Genomic DNA, 20,251 nt, shown 5'->3' with positions numbered 1-20,251 from the left:
CAGTTTTAGCTTTATGTGAGAAGAAGGGGAGCAAACGGCTGGTAGTGGCCCTTTTCCTGGGACCACCTCACTGGGGACAATATGGTCCAATAACTTTAAGTCCCTTTCATGTATAAAAAGCCCAATGGGAAAGAATTCCGTTCGAACAGAACTTCTTCACCCTCGCGCGGACGGTTGGGCCCACAACCGCCTTACCAACTCTTTTTAGCTCATCCAACAACAATAAAGTTTTATTCCATTAGATGGAGTCGCTGTTGACTACTAAAACTCCACCACGCTAGTTCTGTGTCAATTTTTCCGTAGCTCCAAGTGCACTATGTTTTTTCTTAGGATCTATTTTTAAGTTTTTCTAGATCTTCCTCTACCATTTCGCTTTGAGTCTCTGTCTCGTATTCGCATATTTTACTTCGAGCATCTGAAAGTCTTCCGTTCATGTGTCCAAACTACATTAACCGATTTTTTCTCATCTTATCTTTAATTGTAACTACTCCTACTTTACCTTGGATATCCTCATTTTTAATCTTGTCATTTCTCGAATGTCCACATATCCAACTGAAGCATTAATTTTTAAAAAAATTTCTCTACAATAATATGTATAATCCTTAGTTTAAAAAGCAACAATTAAATTTTGCATTTAGGTATTTACCATCTCATCATCAAACAATTTTTCTAATTAAGATTGCGTATTGTTTTTTGATTTTTCACGTTTAAGATGCGAATGATCTGATCTAATGTTGAGCAGTTGAATTCTCGTGGCCATATCTTTTTAAGTATAAATGAGTTCTTATTTATACTATATTATATTAAATTTACTTAAATCAGCTCAGTCCATTTAGGCTCTCGTCTATGTTTTGTTTAGCCTCCAAGGTGTTAGGCTCCAACTTGATGCCTAACTAGCGTCTAACACCTTTTAGAAGATAATAAGAATTCAATTTTGTTTAATCCCATTGTTTCTACTGTTTACTACATTTTTGCACACTCGTAATTTACAAGAATTTTTTTTGCCAATCACACGTTATTATATAAGTGGATGAAAATTTTGTTTTCAAGTGGCACCCCACTTATAGAGTAAAATATAATCTACTACTCCATATTCCAGACACACTAAACAATCTCTCATAATTTACACGTGTGGCACCATGTGGGCGGCCTCCCCATCTCAATAGAGGTTCGTTTTCTTCTGGTGTGGATCGGAACTATGAGCATAAAAGCTTTGGTTTCTGGCTGTCAGGCACGTGATCTAGCATGTGAACTATTTCCATTCACCTAATTTATTTTCTTTTCTTATTTTATAATTTTGTCGTGGTTAAATTTTGGGCATATATGCCAAAGAAAACCGTGTATTAATTTTGATCTTTATTTGTTTCTATAATTGTTAGGACATTTTGGTGCATGGAAATATAATATCTGAATTATATATTTGGAGTGGCTAAAACAGTACTCATTTAAACCAAATTTGCAAACTAAATTATTTGTCACCAGTAGAAAATAAACACGTTAACCAACACTTGAGTAATAATTCAATCATTAACAATCACATTATTTCGTTTACAAAATTTGGTTTAGAAATTTGATCTCTCTAGCATTGCTTTTTTTTTAAATTAGATATGTTATGATGAAATGTGGGTGATGTTTGAAAAATAAAGAAAATTTTGATTTGTGGAAAATTACATTATTACCTATGACTTTATCTGTGATAGAGTATCAAATTGCTTTTTCATCTTCTTTTAATTGTCAAAGCGGGTTAGATTATGACAGTAACGACACCTAAACATTATGTGTAATCTCTTTGCTTAACTTTATTTGAAGATGACTACAGGTTTATACAGTAGTGATTAGGATTAGGGTAACTTAACACATTTTAAAATCTCTCATTTGACTTTTCTTCTCTTTAAGCACATTCGTTTTGACACATATGCCAGGAAAAAAGCAAAAGCTAGCCTTCAAATAATTACCTCTAAAATAATTGATAAACTGTGGTACACATACAAAGTATTTTATAGGCAGGAGTGGGGCAAAAAACTGGAAAGTAGGAATTATTCAATACTTAGATATGTAAGAAGACAAATTATTTTATATAATAATAAAATCTATAAAGCATATGAAGATTATTGGGATCAGTATTATATATAGCTGTGTTTAAGTGGGAATCTGATTTTTTATTTCCTAGCTGAGAATGATTGAAAGATTTGTTTATGTCTACTGAGATACGGTCTTTTACTTGTCTTCCAAGATTATTCCTTTCTAATATTTTACGTGAATTAATTTGTTACTTTACCTTGTTGTTTGTTGGAAAATTTATCACTTTACTTAAATAATACATTTAGCTACTATTAAAGTTGCATCAGTCGTACTTTATGCTACTGCAGAATATTTTTGGTGTCTCTACCAAAAAATAAATGAAGAATGTTTGGGTGTTTTGGTAAAAAGAGAGTAAAATTGGCGAATCCAATCTAATAAAATTTTCTACTTTGTGAGAGTCGCTATAACGTCTATCATTCATTTTGCAAACCGAGTAGGTAGAATTTCTGACAAATTGAGTAGAGTAGAATGGATAGATCAAGAGAGTGGTGAATATTTATGAAGGATTGATTGATGGGAGTTTTAACGAAAAGTTCACGGTACTGTTCACTTTAACGAAAAACCACATTTTTACACTAAAAAGTCAATCATAGTACTATTCACTTTACCCTTTATTTTGTCTTTATCATTAAAACTCAAAGTTTTCAAACCATTTTCATTAGTTTTCTTTTGATTGATTGATCTACATAATATATAAAACAAAAAACCATATTATCTATCTTCTATATTATTAAGAGATGAGAGCTTTTCAACTTTTTGCCCTTTTTTTTCCAATTTTGCCCCTCACTTTTGAATACACAATATTGACATGAGGAGGGCAAAATGATAATTTTGTATCTTTTGAACTTTTTTTTTTCTTTCTAATTTTGCCTTCACTTTTGATATACAATGTTAACATGAGGAGGGTAAAATAGTAATTTTGTATCAAAATATTTATATAAGATAAAAATATACACTTATTAAGAGAAATTGTCTCACCAACATTTTTTCATATAGGTAACTAAAATCATGATGTTTTTTTAGATAGTTTGAATGAACTTAAGCGGTTGCGTTTGAGGAGAACGTGAAAGGAAGTAGACAGTTGTTCACACATACAAAATATGTGCTCTCTGCTAGTATATACATATGTTTGGACAAGAACAAATGGGCAATGCTTCGACATACGTGCACGCAAAACCAGAAAAATGCAATTGAGCCCGGAAACATCATTTTCTCCCACTCGATGTAGCCATGTAGAGGTTAGATAAATAATAAACTTATAACACAATGCCCGCTCCTGAGGTTAAGGTTGAAATGATCAGTGTCTACATAATTAGAAAAATTGAATATACAGACATAAAGAAAAACAAATTATGTTAGGGTACTTGATAAGAGAGAGCAACATCAATCGATAAAAAAGGAAAGACATCGGAAATAATTTATAAATACATCAATATTTTTACACTATAAGGGTTATGAAAAAAAATGAATAAACAAGGGTCTTATGGCTGAAATTGGGGGTGACCCATATATAGTAGTATTGAATAAAGTTGAGGTTTTACAATAAAATTAATTAGCAAATAGCAATGATGGAGAATGACCCCAGCACATTTAGTGTCATCTCGTTTAATAATGTGAGATTTATACTTTGAACAAATGTCCATTGCCGATTATTACAAGACCATTATAAGATGATGCGATATTTTTCTTGTAGTGTCTTTGCGGTAGTTTTTAGTTTGCAATGTTTAGCCATCATGAGTTTTTATATCTCATGTGCTGGTTGGATGTGAGTTCCGTTGCTAAAGAATTATATTTATATTTTTGATGAGTTAGGAATTGAAGAGTTGTGAGGTTTCTTTTGGCATGTGTGGTTTCTTGTTTATATGTACTCCAGGTGATTAATTTCCCATGTGGTTTTTCAAAAGTGAGGTTTGTTATGAGGGTCATGTTGGCATGCGTATGTAAGTTTTTTATTGTTCTTAATGAAGTTTCATTTAATCTGAAAAAATAGGGTCTTACAGTTGACGCGATTAGGAGCATTTGCAACCAATAGTCCTGTATATTTGACTCTCGTTTTCTGCCATATCACTTGTATAAACTATAAGAGCGAGTGCATCAAAAGTCCGGTATACTTGACTTCTCTACAACCAATATCGCTAGTATACAGGGCCGTTTTGAATTCTGGGTGGCAGGTGAGAAATTAAAATGATGTTTTTTTGTTTACACATTATTTTTACAAGAAAATAAACATATGCCTCATTTCCCTCATTTCTTTCGACACACTATTTTTGAAAGAAAAATAAACATATCTCCCTTTTCTTTATAACACGTTATTTTCACAAGAAAAATAAATATATGTTCCTTTTCTAGGCTTAAAACATAATAGTTTGACTAAAATAAATATATAAGACTACATTCATTGAAAATTTTGTTTTCTAGCATTTCTAGAGGTAAAATCATCAATCACATATCACTCTCAATGCACAAGATTGTCAATCAATCTATTTAATCTTTCTTGTGCTTGAAAGTAGTTTGTCAACAACTTAAATCGATATCTCTTTTGTAGCTTCTTACCAATGGCAAGAACTAAAACTAGGGTAAAGAACTTAAAAAGACACTTGAAGGGAGATTGAGAAGGAGAGAATGAAAAAGGAACGAAAAATTGAGAATGTTGTTTGCACTCTAGGTTTGAAAAAGAAATAGGCGCAAAGTTATGATTAACCATTATTTTAAAATTATCCTATTAATATATAGTTCGTTTGTGCATTTACACCGTATTTGCATTGGATCCTTAATTAGATAAAATAAAAATCAATATTAAGATTTAAAAACTTACTTTTGTATAACCTCATATTAAATATTTACGTTTTTGTGTTTTCGTATATGTGTACTAATAAAAATTTAAAATTTTGGAACTGTATTCGTATTTGATGCTGGGCGTCTTACCCTTAATAAGAAGTAGCCCATATAAAAAGAACGAAAAGAAAACCGGCATCCCATTTTCCTCTTAATTGCCAGTTTGCCACCTGAGTCTAAGCCAAGTGTAACATCTTAGTTTTGAATTTTGAACGTCTTTTTATTAACCATGAAAGTGAACTTTTCTACCTAGCTATCAGTACCACAGTAAAAGTACGGGGGAGTAGTTAGCCTTGTATACCTTCCACTTTTCAAAAAAAAAAAAAAAAAAAAAAAAAACCATGCATACCAAGCAAAAGTGAAAGTTATTTTCTAGGATAAAGTACAAAAAACTACTTCAACTATTGATGTCACGATACTTTTATACATCATCTTTTAAAATTGACAATGTCATACCTCATCTTTAGAATTTGGTTCAATGTTATACCTTCCGTTACTTGGCCGTTTACTTTTCAGTTAAATGCTGACGTAGCTTGATTTGGGGTCCACTTTCTATTAAAATATTATTAAAAACTAAAAAAATTATTTAATATTTTTTAAATATTAAAATAATAAAGAAAAGTAAATAAAAATAAAATAAAAAAACAACAACCCTTAGGCCTCGTTTGGTAACTCGGACTGTACTGACTATTTCTGTCGGATAGGATAAATAGCCACCGGATAGTACTGACTAAATTAGTAGGACGTTTGGTGCAGTATCGGACTAATGATTGTATTATTTATACTGTGTTTGGTATTATACTGGATAGGAGGAATCAAACTTAAAGTAAAATTTAAAAAAAAAGTGAAATCATTTTTTTGTTCCCAGATCTCTTCGCACCCCCTAAACACCCTCCATTTCTCTCCCTTCTTCTTCTTCCCCGACTGCAGAAGAATCCCAAATAATTGTTCCCCATCTCTCTCCGCCGCACCCCCCAAACTCCCTCCCTTTCTCTCCCATATTCTTCTTCCCCGACTGTAGAAGAATCCCAAATAAATTCAAATAGCCAGTTGCAGAAAAATTCCAAATTGAAATCATCTCTCCGCTGCACCATGTTTCTTGCAAGACCCAGTTGCAGGGGAGGACGGCGAGTAGGTGATGAGGAAGGCCACAAGAAAAGGACAACGAGGACTAGGAGAGCAGAGATGGCGAGAGAAAGCGGCGCGACAGAAGGAAACAGGGAGGACAGCGATGGCGAGAGAAGGTGACGGGGAGGACGACGATGCCGAGAGAAGGTGAGAGAGAGAGGGTCGAGTTCGCGAGAGAGGAGAGTGAAACCGACTAAATAATCCGAGCGTTTTGGTTGGTTTTATTAAGCAGGCGTATACCGTGTTAAATAAGCAGACCGGTTAAATTAATCTGGCACTTATTTAGTACGAGTTAACCCCAAACACCCGGGTCCGTATAACTAATCCTATATGATCTGCCAAACAGGGCCTTAATTTGTCCCACCCCCTCCCACTTCCTCTCTCTTCTCCCCCATCTTCATCTTCTTCCCCCCAACTGCAACCCCCAAAAAAAAAAAAAAAAATTCCAATTTGTCTTCCCCCCGCACCCACCCTCAGTTTGTCTTCCCACCCCCAACCCCTTATTCTCCCTCTTGCAACCCAGAAAAAAAAAAAAAAAAAAAAAAAAAAAAAACCCCAGATCCCGTCGACGGGAAGATGGGTGTGTGGAGAAGGTGGATGATGGGTGCGGAAAAAAATGTGGAGAATGGATGAGAGTGGTTGATTTGGGGTTGGCAGGGGGTTTGTTTTTTTTGTTGGGGGGGGGGGATAGGAGGGTAGGAGGGGGGACGAACTAGGTTCGCTTTGGATTTTTTTTTTTTTGGGTTGCAGGGGGTTGATTTGGGGTTTTTCTTTTAACTTTTTATCTTTCTTCTTCTTCCTCCTCATCTTCTTTCTGGGTTGCAAGGAGGTTGGTTTGGGTTGTTTTTTTTTTTTTTTTTTTTTTCTCTTCTTCTTCTTCTTCTTCTTCCGGCGCTAGAGGGGGGTTAATGGGTTTTCAAATTTTATTTTTTAATACTTTTCTTTATTATTTTAAAAATATTTAATCAATTTTTTTAGTTTTTAATAATATTTTAATGATATTTTAATAGAAAGTGGGTCCCGAATCAAGCCACGTCAGTATTTAATTGAAAAGTAAACGGCCAAGTAACAGAAAGTATAACATTGGATCAAATTCTAAAGATGAGGTATGACATTGTCAATGTTAAAATATGAGGTATGAAAATGTCATGACACCAATAATTAAAGTAGTTTTTTGTACTTTACTCTATTTTCTATATCTATGGTGGAAGGCTAGTGGAGTTCTGAATTCATATAGAACACCACAACAGAAGAGATATTTCTTTTTAAAACATAAAAGTTTTATTGTTTCTATGTGTTTGTCTTCGTTGTCATAGATGGGGGATTTGCGTAGCATACCTTTTGGTTAAAGTTGGTATTTAAAATAAAATGAAATTAATTAAACCAGGATTATTTGGGTTATAATTTAAGGAACTTTAACGAAAAGTTTTCGGTATTGTTTACTTTAACGAAAAACCATATTTTTATACTAAAAAATCAACCATGGTACTATTCACTTTATCATTTATTTTATCATTATCATTAAAATTCAAAGTTTTCAAACATTTTTCATTAGTTTTCATTATAATTAACCCTTAAGAGCGCTTATTATGTAAGATAAACTATACATCTAGGGATCCTAACTAGGAATAAATTAAGGGAATATAAAGCATGTGATGAGGAATCCAATGATGAAGCATGATCAAGATGAAAGAAAAGAACACATCCTTTTATGGGGTTAATATTCGACTTCGAGGAAACGACATGCCAAGTATCAAAATTGTCTACTTCATTAAGCGGTTGTTAATTTGAGTTATGAAATTAATTAATTTGTATTATGATATAGAAAAACATGCAGCTACTCACAGTCTCACACTATTCATTCAGCTATATATTGCCTACTAGGACAGAAAAAACAAGACAAAAAACATAGAGGTCGTGATGATCATGCATGAATGCTGAGGCATGTGTTGCCGCAATGGGAAAAAATATTGTCCTATTACTAATGTGAAGGCTGAACATTTGAAGTTACAAAAGGATCCCCACCCAGTGTTAAAGGTAAGTGAAATTTGAAGTCCTAATGTTATGCGAAAAGATTAACTAAATAATATGATAAATATACTAATGTTATGTTTCGTTAACAATCACACTTTTTTGTATGACATGTGAAGGGGTGGAGCTAAAAATAACGTTTATGGGGGGCACAACTAAGCAATGACGAATGCAAGTCATTGTGGAATTCCAAAATGAGCGCGAGCAATGCTAATTTATTTATTTATTTTTTCAATTTAAGTGAGGCATTTTGTCGAGCACTTGGCCAACCCAAACTCATTGATGCAGGGTGCAGCGGATAGAAACAAAAATAAAATGATAGATATGATTGATAGGTAGGGTCAACTATCTCCTAGTGCGAGGAGAGTCCTGAAAACCCTATAAACTTTGGTTCTAGTACCAGCCTACAACGTAGGCACTAGAAAGAACAAAGCAATATACTCTTAAACAAGAGAAAGGCACAAATATGAGATAGAAATCTCTCTGAAACCAACAAAAATGTCCAACTCCTTCATCTTACAGCAAGAAATGGTTTTTATAACCATTTTGTAACTTACATTTAGAAATTAAAAAGGCAATAAACATAAAAACTCATAAAATTGAAAATTACATAAACAAACGTTATTATCAGCCATAAAAACGTCATAACTGTTATGATTAGCCAAAGAAAGGCCTTGTAATTAACCTAATTAGCCATTTGTATTAAAACCCTCTTTATTTCAGCACATTAATTCATCTTTCGATAATTTATGTGCTCCATTCCAAATGCATCTGCTATTTTCTTATCCTGCATCATTCTCCCATTCTCGAAGAAAACTCGTCCTCAAGTTTTGTTCTTCCTCGATCTTTAGGATGGCCAATCAATATTTTCCACTTCATACATATTAGCAAATGAAGGTTCAGAATTTTCCAAGTGTTCCTGCCCACAAATTCATGCAAGTTCCATTGCAGCCTTCCAAACCATGTGTTGTTTAATCTATTCATAATGTAATTTTGATTTCAAAGTATGCAAGTAAGTTTTCCAAATAGTTTCTAGTGATGAATAGGCTTGGAAGAGTAATCCAAGCTCAGAATCAAACTCAGCAACTATTTTTTTTCCAAGGTTTTCTCATGATGTCACGAGCAACAAAATCTTCCCAAACATAATCATGATACAAATGCGAAACTTTTACCTCTTGATGAAACTGGACATGGAAGTCTTCATCCATTGTAGTCAAAATGTAACTATGGTACTCATCATAAATTGGTGGAGAGTACCAATCAACAAACTTCTCATAGACTTCTAAATCTTCATCACAGACAAAATTATAATCAACTTTGTCGGTACATTCCATATGTTCAACTTTTGTTTCAAATACAGTGTCGAGAATTTTGTCAACCTCAAAACATAAACCACAACAAATGTCACAAGAAACATCAGGACAACTATTGAACTTTGGAGGAAGATCAAGATTTATGAAGTTGTCACCTGAAAATTCCGAAGCAACCATTTATTCGACTTCCATTTGTAAAACATACCCAGTCTCAGTTATTGGTAGTAGTGACATGCTTTAGTAAAATGAGAATATTTTTTTGCACAAATAACGGATTGGAAAACCGCTTGAAGATTTGAAAACTAGACTGGAAGGGCTTTCCAATGACATATGGCTTGATGGTCAAGTAATTTTTAATGAACTCGAAACCTTGCCTGCAACACGGAGGATATGTTGGTTTCGCACAGCACCAACGCTCTGTGGTGTTTTGCCAATATCAGTTCACACAAAATTCCATTTGATGCACATTTTGTTGCATTGGAATTTAGACTCCCTGAGCCTTTCGATGATGCATAGTTCTCAAAATAAAAGTAAAGGAAACTGAACCAGAATTGACGACCAACAGAGATGATGTGCCAATCCGATGAACGTCTCAAGCTCTGATACCAACTGATGCAGGGTGCAGTGGATAGAAACGAAATAAAATGTTAGATAGGATTAATAGGTAGGGTCCACTATCTCCTAGTGCAAGGAGAGGCCTGAAAACCCTATAAACTTTGGTTCTAGTACCAGCCTACAACGTAGACACTAGAACCAAAGTTTATAGGGTTTTCAGGTCTCATCTCGCACTAGGAGATAGTGGACTCTACCTATCAATCCTATATATCATTTTATTTCGTTTCTATCTGCTACACCCTGCATCACTCATTGTATGCTTAGCATATATCTCCACCCTTTGTGTCATTAAAAATGATATCTTTAGAGTCTATATTGTTATAATGAACAAAAGGATAATTATATAGGCATAGGGTTGAGGGGTTGAATTTATTACACATACGAGATGAGGGAATTCTTCTTCATGAGTTGCTAGAATTAACTCTACAACTAAACATTTTTATGTTATGTATCCGCTCTTGGTGGTTTTGACGGAGGAGGAGATTATAGAGTTTTTGGTGGTGGTGAGTTGATTAGTAATCGTTGTAGTCTGATTTGACGTCGTATCGAGCAACAGAATGTGGCTGCGACTTAAGCACAACCCTTTTTCTTGCTAAGACCACCATTTTTTCAGGCCAACAACTTGAAAGGGTACGTGCCCCCTTTGACCCTTAGTGAGATTCGTTCTTGTCCATGTGTAGCCATGTTATTGAAGAATAAGCAATTCACATATACACATTAACGATTGACGATATTCAATATGATGTGCAACTAACGAAAACTATCAAACTTGTAGATAAAGTATGATATCACAACAAATTTGAGCCACAAGTTCAAATATCTTAGCCAGCCCTCAATGTGCCAAGACCTTCAACCTTTTGGTTTGAAGAATAATCAAACTGTAGTAATAATATTTAGTATTAGAGAGAGAAGAATATGAAGGAGGGAAGGTGAGGACAAAGGAGAAGTGTTTGTTCGTTGTTTGTTTTATCGTTTGACGACACTGGAGAGAGCCAAAGACTAAAAATAAACAGTGAAAAGTGGGTGTGCTGGAAAAGACATGGCGCCCCCGATAAATATTTTGGCAGTACGGACCAGACATGCACATTCTTATATGCTCTAATGTGCCCAAAATATGTTCTTCCTCAGGCAAGCTCGAGATTTAAGGGTGGTTTGTTCATTTGTTTGTTTGTTGCATTAAAATGCGGTTTAAGGGAATGTATGTCGTGGAATAAACTCATTAATTATACGAGGAGAATTTTAATGTGATGCTGGTTCTAATTTGATTTAGTTATTGGAGGGTTCATGGATTTTGCAAACAAGTGGTACTCGTTGGCATGGGGTTTTTGATGTTGGGTTGGGCGCTTCCAATTTCCAAACAATAGAGGTATTCAACCATCACATAATGGTCCACTAGATAGGGACAAATTTCATACTCATATTTTATACGATATGTCTTAAGTTTAATTCCTGACACTGGTGATCACATGATGATAGCTCGAGAGAGACTAAAATGTCTATATATGTGAGTCTTCCCCAAATGATTGATGAAGATAGATGATCTGCCACAATTGTTACGAGAGTTTGCAATCATGTGACTCCACTTCTTGCTGGCCTTCGAAAGAGTAGACTGCCGTGATGAAGCCACCATCTTGTCACATTCTTAAGGAAAGAAAACCCATAGAGATTGTATTTCAATGTTGTAAGAAGTAAGAACTAGTTATTTACCTTTTTATTAGGGAATATAGTCCATGGTATTTGATATTTTATGGGTAATGTTAGGAGATCAAATTTAAAACCAAATTTGTAAACTAAATGATGTGTCAACAATAAAAAAACAAACGGGTTAATCGACACTTAGTTAATAATCCAATCATCTACAAGCACATCATTTGGTTTGCAATTTTAGTTTAAAAAATTGATCTTCCTAACATTACCCATATTTTATTATTGTTAGACACCACAAGTTCAAAAAAATGTACCTTATGTTTATGGACCACCATATTGCCAATTATTATATTTATGTCTTTTACTTAATTGAATCCATTTGTACATGGTAAGTCTTTTTTATTGGATAAATGTATACTAAGTACTCTTGTGCAGCCACATATACATGCAATTATTCTAGGAAATTGCAATAATGATAATTCTAGGAAATTGCAATTATTCTCTTGGAAGACCTGAGAGTAGGGATCTCCAAACCCTAGACATTGACCTCTCGAAAAGTATACAACTGTGCGAATGCCGGTCGTCTCTATACTCTCACGGGTCACCATCCTCACATTTACTACATTTTTTATTGCCTGTTTAATTACTGTTAATTAGACCGTTTGGATTACAGCAATCCTACAAACAGATATGATAGGGTTGCGTCGACGCATACATCATCCGCTATAGGCTCTGTGGGTGACAATAATTCTAGTAATGCCAGTGTTAAAAATTTGATCATCCCCACCATCAATTTCGTAATCCTCATTCTTTGTTATTATTATAATTGCAAATCAGAGACAAATTCGTTTTGAAAAGTCTTGGTGGGAGCGAGATTCATTTTGAGGAGATGACTTATAACATTGTTAAACCCTAGATTTCAATTTTATTTGCTAGATTCTACTAAAACATATACCATATATATTACCAAAAAATAAAAAACTATATCCGGATATTAATCTATGGAGTTAGGTGGCCTGTATACTTTAGAGTGTCAATCACAACATGTTTCATCTATGTTCATCAACTTTCTTTCACTTTTAAGATTTTCATATTTCATTAGATTAACCCTATGAATTCACATTGCCGATTTACTGACCAGTAGAGTTGGCAATTGAAATTGACATCTAGATAAAAGTTCGAACATAGGGACGAAGTTGTAATATATACATATTCCTTGATTACTTCTTCATGCTTGTCTTAAATATGTAGCCTCTCTTAAGTTGGTTAAAAAACTATAAGTAACTTGTAACTCAGTTGGTCAAGAGCAATTGCCTTGCATTCAAAGTTTTGTGTTCGATTCTTCATCTTCATAGTTTAAATGAATTTAGTGTAGATTCTCTTATCGTTTGTCAAAATAAAAAAATCTGTAACAATAATGCCGTGGACTGAAATGGAATTTGCAGTGATTCATAAATACCGTATCCATCATTAACCTAAAAAGTGTTTGCAGGACACACAATTCATCGCTATGTATAAACACAAAATGAACAAGAAGGGAATTCAAACCATGCATGCCAATCACGAAACTTCTTGTAGCAAAGAGATTTTTCAGTATGATCGGCACGCGGAATGGTACATCACGTATCGTTATATAAATGGTGGGATATGTGTGTTAAAAAATTAATAACTTAAAAAATAAAATTTCTCATCACTTACATAAAAACACGTGATATATCATATGTGTTCTTGTCACAACTAAAAATTTCTTCTTGCAACGACTCAGGTTAAGGTAGGCTATATATTTGGCAGGCAGATTGTCTGCCTTCTTGTTTGGATGCCCTTCCCATTCCGTCCTATTTTGTGCGGTCACAGTTAAGCTATGTCAACATTTTATATTGATTTTTTTATAGAGATAAAAATATAAAAAACAATAGGAATATAAAATGTTGACATGACTTAACCGTAACCACACAAATAGAAAGGAATGAGAATGATATCCAAGCAGGAGAACAGACAATCCGCCTCTATATATCTCTCAATAATTCCTACACTGACAACTGACTCATCGTGCAATGAATTAATACTCAGCATTGTTTCTTATCATTTAATTAGCAGATCAGGGATATTATTTAATTACTTGAACCCTCCCGTACAATTATTAAAGTCCTTTCGTTTTAAAATTTTTATACAATGATATATGATGAGAGAATAAATTGGTATTAAATTTTAAAATTTATGAGATTTAGATCTAAATTTTTTTTTTTGGTAAAAGATTTAGATCTAAAATTTTTCATTGAAGAGAAATACAAGGATATATTTATGGGGATGAAAGGGGAATTCCCGTCTTACTTGTGAAACTCATTTCATCGTCCAATGAGATAATTACATGTGAAAGGAGAGGCCTCTTAGACAAATTTGCCTCTCGAATCCCGCAAAAAAAATAAAAATAAAAAATAAGAAACGCAGGATTTCGCCAGCATTCAATGAAGCGGGTAATGCCCCGAACCACAATCCAAAAATGGGATTCACCTGTGTTCGACTTTCATACCAAACACGCTCAAACCAAATATATATATATATATATATATATATATATATATATATATGGCCAAGAGCCTCATAATCAATTGACAGAAACAAATTTCGTTAATATGACTCGATCATAGGTCATAACTCACAAGTATTCAGAGATCCGAGACTCAATGGATCATAATTATATTAATTACCATGTCTCTACAAATCAAACGGCTAATGAATTAATGGGCAAATCATAGTTCAACCAATGAATGCATGCCACGCACATACACTTTGTATGAGTTGTCATCGTGCTCAAGCTTAAATTATTTACGATGTTATGTTGTTAAATTAATAATCTTAGCCATTATATATGAATGAATTGTTGTTTGAAGCCTTGAAAGTTCGTGTGACTTAATTGATTTTTATTGTTATTTTTTTTATCAAAATAACCCACTCAGTCTAAATTTAATATAAGAGAATGCTTGTTTCATCGTTCATTTAATTAATTAATATGCAAATTTTATGTATGTTTATTTTTATTTTTATTTTATATAATTTCTTAATAAATTCTTATTATCTTAAAGAAAAAAAACACACCGTATTACACTTTACAATACACATGGATCACAATCACCCAGAGTAGTAAATATACATGTATTATATAAAGACAAAGATTGTCTGCCCTCCCACTTTTGATGCTCTTCTATGCCCTTTTGTTTATGTGGTCACGGTTAAGCCACGTCAATATTTTATATTAGTATTCATTTTTGTATTATTATCTCTATAAAAAATATATATAAAATGTTGACGTGGTTTAACCGTAATCACACAAAACAAGAGAGCACGGGAGAACATCCGAAATGAAAGAGCAGACAATAACCTTGGCAGATGGGTTGATGGGACGGAGAGAAATACATTGTGTACTCAGACTCACGCTAGTGAGATCCAATTTTTTGTTTACTTAATTAATAGGAATTGCTACTACCTTTTCTGTCCCACTTTAAGATAAAGCAAAAGGAGGGAAAAAGTAAAGAAAGAAAAGAAAAACATAAAAAAGAGGGGAAGAAAGAAAAAAGCAGATCATTGTAATAAAGAAAAGGAGCTAGCTTGCAAGAGAAAAGAGAGAGGAAACAACAAAGACAAAGGCTCTCAAAACTCCATGATTATTCAAATTCTTTTAAAAGCAGGACCTGGGTTTTCCTATCCCTCTTGCTAGTATACAATACCACAATACCACTACTACTTAATCCAGTGGAGGCAGACCTCTCAAAGTTTCTACAAAGACTTATTTTGGGAGCTTCAGAAAAAGACCCATAAAGCTAAGGGAGCTGTAAACCCTAACTGGTTGATTGGAAGCTAGCTCAGTTGATTAGCTCTCATTCAGAATCAGAAGATAACAAGAGGCATGAATAGAGGTGGTTGCCAGAGCTCACCGGTGCAACAAATGATTGCCGGAAACCCTAACTGGTGGAGTATCAACAGCATGAGGCCACCAAGTACCCAACCATCTATGAATATTTCTCCTTTTTTTCAGCCTCCTCCTCCTCTTCCTTCTAATTTTTTAATCCCACAATTTGCACCCAGCAACAACAACACTTCCCCTTCTTCAACAACTTCTTCTTCAGGACTTGCCATTCCTTCTTGGCATATTGAGAATAACATCCAGGAGCTTCCAGAGTCTTGGAGCCACCTCCTCTTGTAATTATATTTTCTTAACTAGTACTCTTTTTTCTCTAAAACAAAAAACATAGCTGCTTAGCCTGCTTTGCATGCATGGACTCAAATTTGATATTTTGTTGTGGGTGCTGTTAAAAAAGTCATTCTGCAGTACTCTTCTGTAAAAAAATTTCTCTTATTTTTTATTAAATTTGGAATATAAAATGACATTTTTGAAGAGTGAATAACGGCTTGCTTATTATATATAGATCATCAATTACTTACTAATTTTGATATTTTGTTATAGATCGATGACTGACTAATGGGTGCGTGGTTGTGAATTATCAGGGGTGGAATTGTAGGTGAAGATGAGAAGGAGGCAATCATGAGACAATTTCATCAAGCTGCTAAGAAATTGGAAAATTGGGAGGAGCAAATATTAAATAGCGCTCAAGCTCCAAATGCTCCTGCTGTGGACGTGAAGCAAGAAAACTCAGGAAATAGCAACGGCTTTGTGTACGGACATCATCAGGGGAATGATCACATCCGAGATTTTAATCCATCAGCTGCAGCTTTGTCTTCTTTGTCTCAGATTATGCAGTCAACTGCTGCCTCTGCAGCCTCATCTCCTAAGTCATCGTGTGTGACGAGTTTCAGCAACAACAATATGTTGGATTTTTCTAGCAAGTCGGACGTGAGGCATCCACCACCACATCGGTCCTCTGATCAGGTAATAATTAACACTTTTTATATACAAGGTGATTAACCCTTAAGAAAGAGAAAGTCCATGATAAATTCATTTTCAATACGAAAATTATATATTATTGTTTTCTAGAGTTTCCAAAATTATTCATTCCTTTTTGCTTTCAGATAAATTTAACTAGTTATTTTTTTTTTTTTGGTAAAAAATTTAACTAGTTATTTTTAATACATGCTTTGAATGCGATGAGCTTACTTTTAATCTCAATATATGAAGATTAATATGCAGCCATCAAATGACTTATAATTTATTTATTATGTGGTGCTTTTCTCTTTTCCAGTTTTTATTTCTTTTATTTTTTACATTTCTCTTGTAAGTTGTTTGTTAAGTCCTTAATTTGGAAATGAAATGAATCAGCTTCCCTTTTTTTCATCAAATAGTCATAAACTGGTTTATTTAGTATTAATTAAAGCGTTAATTGGTTAAGAGCTTAATACCGGGTGATCAGTAAAAATTACTAAAGAGTTTAAGTAATATTAATTAATTGTACTCCTTTTCTTTGACAGAAAATTATACTCCGTTTTCATTTCTTTCTCTTCTTTGTTCTTTGTTTCTTTTGTGAAGTGTAACAGCACTGGAAATGGTGGGGCACTTAAGAGAGCAAGGGTTCAGCCTTCTTCAACCCCAACTACCTTCAAGGTAACGCTTACAACTGAACTAATTAATTAATCTCTCTCTCTCTCTCTCTCTCTCTCTCTCTCCCCCTCTCTCACACACACGCGCGCAAAAACACAAAAAAGACAGGCACAAACACACACACACATACACATACACATCTGTAGGTCGAAGTATATCGTTGTCTTTCTCGAATGTCCATTTCTGATCAATCATGACGATTCTTTATCTCGTGTTTTAACTACAAGAGACCTCCACCTCTTATTTATGATAACTTACGTCTACATTCAGGTGAGGAAGGAGAAATTGGGTGACAGAATTACAGCCCTTCATCAGCTAGTTTCCCCATTTGGGAAGGTACGCCATGGCTCTTCCCCCTCAAGCGTCTAGCCTCTATCTTATGAAGCCAACAAGCCAAAAAAATTGTTTAAGTTGGTGGTTGAAAATGAAATAATATATAGCACATCACTCATGGAATTCTTAATCAAGAAACTTATAAAGTGTGAACATTTTTTCATCAATTTTCGTACTAAAAGCTTCATTAATATTTGCAGATTGATAGTTATTGACATTTTAAAAATAGTGCACTACTGTTATACACAAATTTGTTTTTGCTCTTTTTATAAATTTATGTTGCGTGATAATCTTTTTAAAATGTCCACAACAACTCCCTTATTTATATACACTACTTTTGTATTTGTTTTTGGTTGAAAACCCTAGCTAATATATTACTACTATACAATGGAGGGCTTTCTTTTTTTACCTTTAAGCATTAAAAAAGACATGCAAGTAAGTATGAGTATGACTTTGGAGGGTTGTGGTGTGGCTTTGTATCTCTTTTGCAGACTGACACAGCCTCTGTTTTGTTAGAAGCTATTGGGTACATCAGATTCCTTCAGAGTCAAATTGAGGTAATATATATCTCTCTCTCTTCTTTTCATCAAAGCAAGACACATGTCTTGAGTTGGTACTTGCAATTGGCCGTGATGGCACACAATCACACCACTAAAGTTCTATTCTCTTCAGTTGTTCCTTTCAATTAATCTCTCTCTCTCTCTCTCTCTCTCTCTCTCTCTCTCTCCCCATAGTTTTTGAAGTGCTAAAAATACGATTTGTTTCATGCTTTTCCTTCCTCCCCCCCCCCCCCCCCCCCCCCCCCGCGGATGCAGGCCCTCAGTTTACCTTACTTGGGCAGTGGATCAGGAAACATGAGGCAGCAGCCACAGTTTGCTGTAAGTAATTTTAAAAACAGGAAACAAAACTTACATTAACCTAATTTTTTTTCACTCTTCGCAAAGCAACATCTCCATCCCCTTCCTCTATCTTCTTGCACGCGCAAGACTGTATACATATTAATAATTCATTAGGTATATCTTAGCCCCGTAATTGATTGATAATGGTGAATTAACTAAAAGTTTCTTGTTAATTAGGTTCATGGGGAGAGGAATTGTATGTTCCCTGACGATCCTGGTCAGGTATATACACATGCTAGCTTTTTTAGTGGACTCATATTTACATCTTGAACTTAGTTTTGGAAAACCTACAGAGCTAGACAACTTTAAATGTATGTATGTATGTATGTATTGTTGGAGAGATTATATCTTGTCACCAGTTCATGTAAGAGTTTATTGGAAGAGTGATTCACTTTTTAAACTCATGACAAATGATTATTGAACAAGTAATGTATTAAAATGGTGCATTGGTTGCAAGAAAATTTCTTCCTTAGTGTGTGGTATCTTTTAAGCAACTAAAGATAAGTACTTTTTAAAAAGCATATACAAAGCCATGCTCATCTTTAAAGCTTTCAATCTTTATAGATTAAGATAAAAAAGAGAGAGGAATACATTATCATGTGACATTATCTTTTAATCATATGTTCAGGTCAGACTAATTAATTAGTCCATGCTAATTAAGTTGCTAATGCTTTGTTCTGATCACAGCTGCTCAATGACAATTGCATGAAACGGAAAGGAGCTTCTGAACAGGTATATATTCCAATATTCCATGCATGCTTTGATAACAAGATAGTTAATCCTTTAATTTCTTCAAATATATCTTTCAAAGTAATGTTTAATACTTAATTTCTATAAAATTAAGCTGCTCGATTAAATTGGTTTTCTGGTTACACATTGTTAGAATCCTCATGAAGAGCCAAAAAAGGACCTGAGGAGTAGGGGCTTGTGTTTGGTTCCAGTTTCATGTACCCTCCAAGTTGGGAGCGATAACGGAGCTGACTATTGGGCTCCGGCGCTCGGCTGTGGCGGTTTTCAGTAAAATGACATTTTGGTGGCACACAGTACTACTACTACAACTCTAATTAAGCTAGAGACCGATCAAGCTTCATGGAAATTAATGATATAACATCATGAGCAGTCACTCTGCTAAATTCAAAAGGCTGATTGCTCATGATGCTATACAATATTTATTTAATCTTTGCGTTTATATACATACGCATGCTTGTGTGCTTTAATTTGGCGGGACTACGATGTCCTTAAACTCCCTAATTTTAAGTTTAATCTATCTATCTTTTCTTTTGCTGAATTCTACCGCTTGCTGCTATACCGCTGTATATATCTATTCTTGTATGTCCAGTACTGATTAGTAGTACTAGCCATTTTAAAGTTGCTTAGAAAGCAGCATTTTGATTGAATCTTATTGATCATACTTTTAATTATATATACTAATTGTCTTGTCACTGACATAAGATTATAAGAAATATACACGTGTTATAACATAAGTGAATTGGTACTACTACATGCATAATCACAAAAATTGCTATACTTCTACGCTCATATTGTAGACATGTAAATTTGGTGAAATTAATTTTCACCAATAAATTAAATTTCAACTCGCCAGTTCTTAAGTGGCGCACACCATGGGTCCTACTAAATTGGACACATGGCATGCATGCTCATCTAATTGGATGAGTTATCAAGAGGGACATGTGTTAGCATCTGAAACATTCGTCAAACAAATCAAATCAAGTACAAAAGGGGACAAATTAACTCCAATTTGATCAAATTATATCATTTAGGGTTTAATTTTCCAAATTCAAGATTTTAATTTAATT

At 34.1% G+C, this 20,251-nt stretch overlaps 1 protein-coding gene across 1 annotated transcript; it reads left to right on the top strand.

The window, feature by feature from the left end:
• Positions 1–15,192: 15,192 nt before the first annotated feature.
• Positions 15,193–19,813, top strand: LOC137707566 (transcription factor bHLH68-like). Its single transcript, XM_068446466.1, has 9 exons — positions 15,193–15,848; positions 16,155–16,536; positions 17,131–17,205; positions 17,473–17,538; positions 18,027–18,092; positions 18,351–18,413; positions 18,612–18,656; positions 19,122–19,166; positions 19,318–19,813. The coding sequence occupies exons 1-9, from the start codon at positions 15,556–15,558 to the stop codon at positions 19,453–19,455; spliced, it is 1,173 nt and encodes a 390-aa protein (XP_068302567.1). The 5' UTR covers positions 15,193–15,555; the 3' UTR covers positions 19,456–19,813.
• The last annotated feature ends 438 nt before the right edge of the window (positions 19,814–20,251 follow it).

The sequence above is a fragment of the Pyrus communis genome, chromosome 1 (assembly GCF_963583255.1).
Source record: "Pyrus communis chromosome 1, drPyrComm1.1, whole genome shotgun sequence".
Classification (NCBI taxonomy): domain Eukaryota; kingdom Viridiplantae; phylum Streptophyta; class Magnoliopsida; order Rosales; family Rosaceae; genus Pyrus; species Pyrus communis.
The sequence above is the reverse complement of the archived record's forward strand: the minus strand, read 5'-3'. Positions and strand labels throughout refer to the sequence as shown.

Bases quoted from the DNA above. Each gene is read 5' to 3' on its own strand.
- LOC137707566 (XM_068446466.1), top strand. From the start codon at position 15,556: ATGAATAGAGGTGGTTGCCAGAGCTCACCGGTGCAACAAATGATTGCC. The intron at 17,539-18,026 runs GTACGCCATGGC...TCTCTTTTGCAG, and splicing joins TAGTTTCCCCATTTGGGAAG to ACTGACACAGCCTCTGTTTT. The intron at 18,414-18,611 runs GTAAGTAATTTT...CTTGTTAATTAG, and splicing joins GGCAGCAGCCACAGTTTGCT to GTTCATGGGGAGAGGAATTG.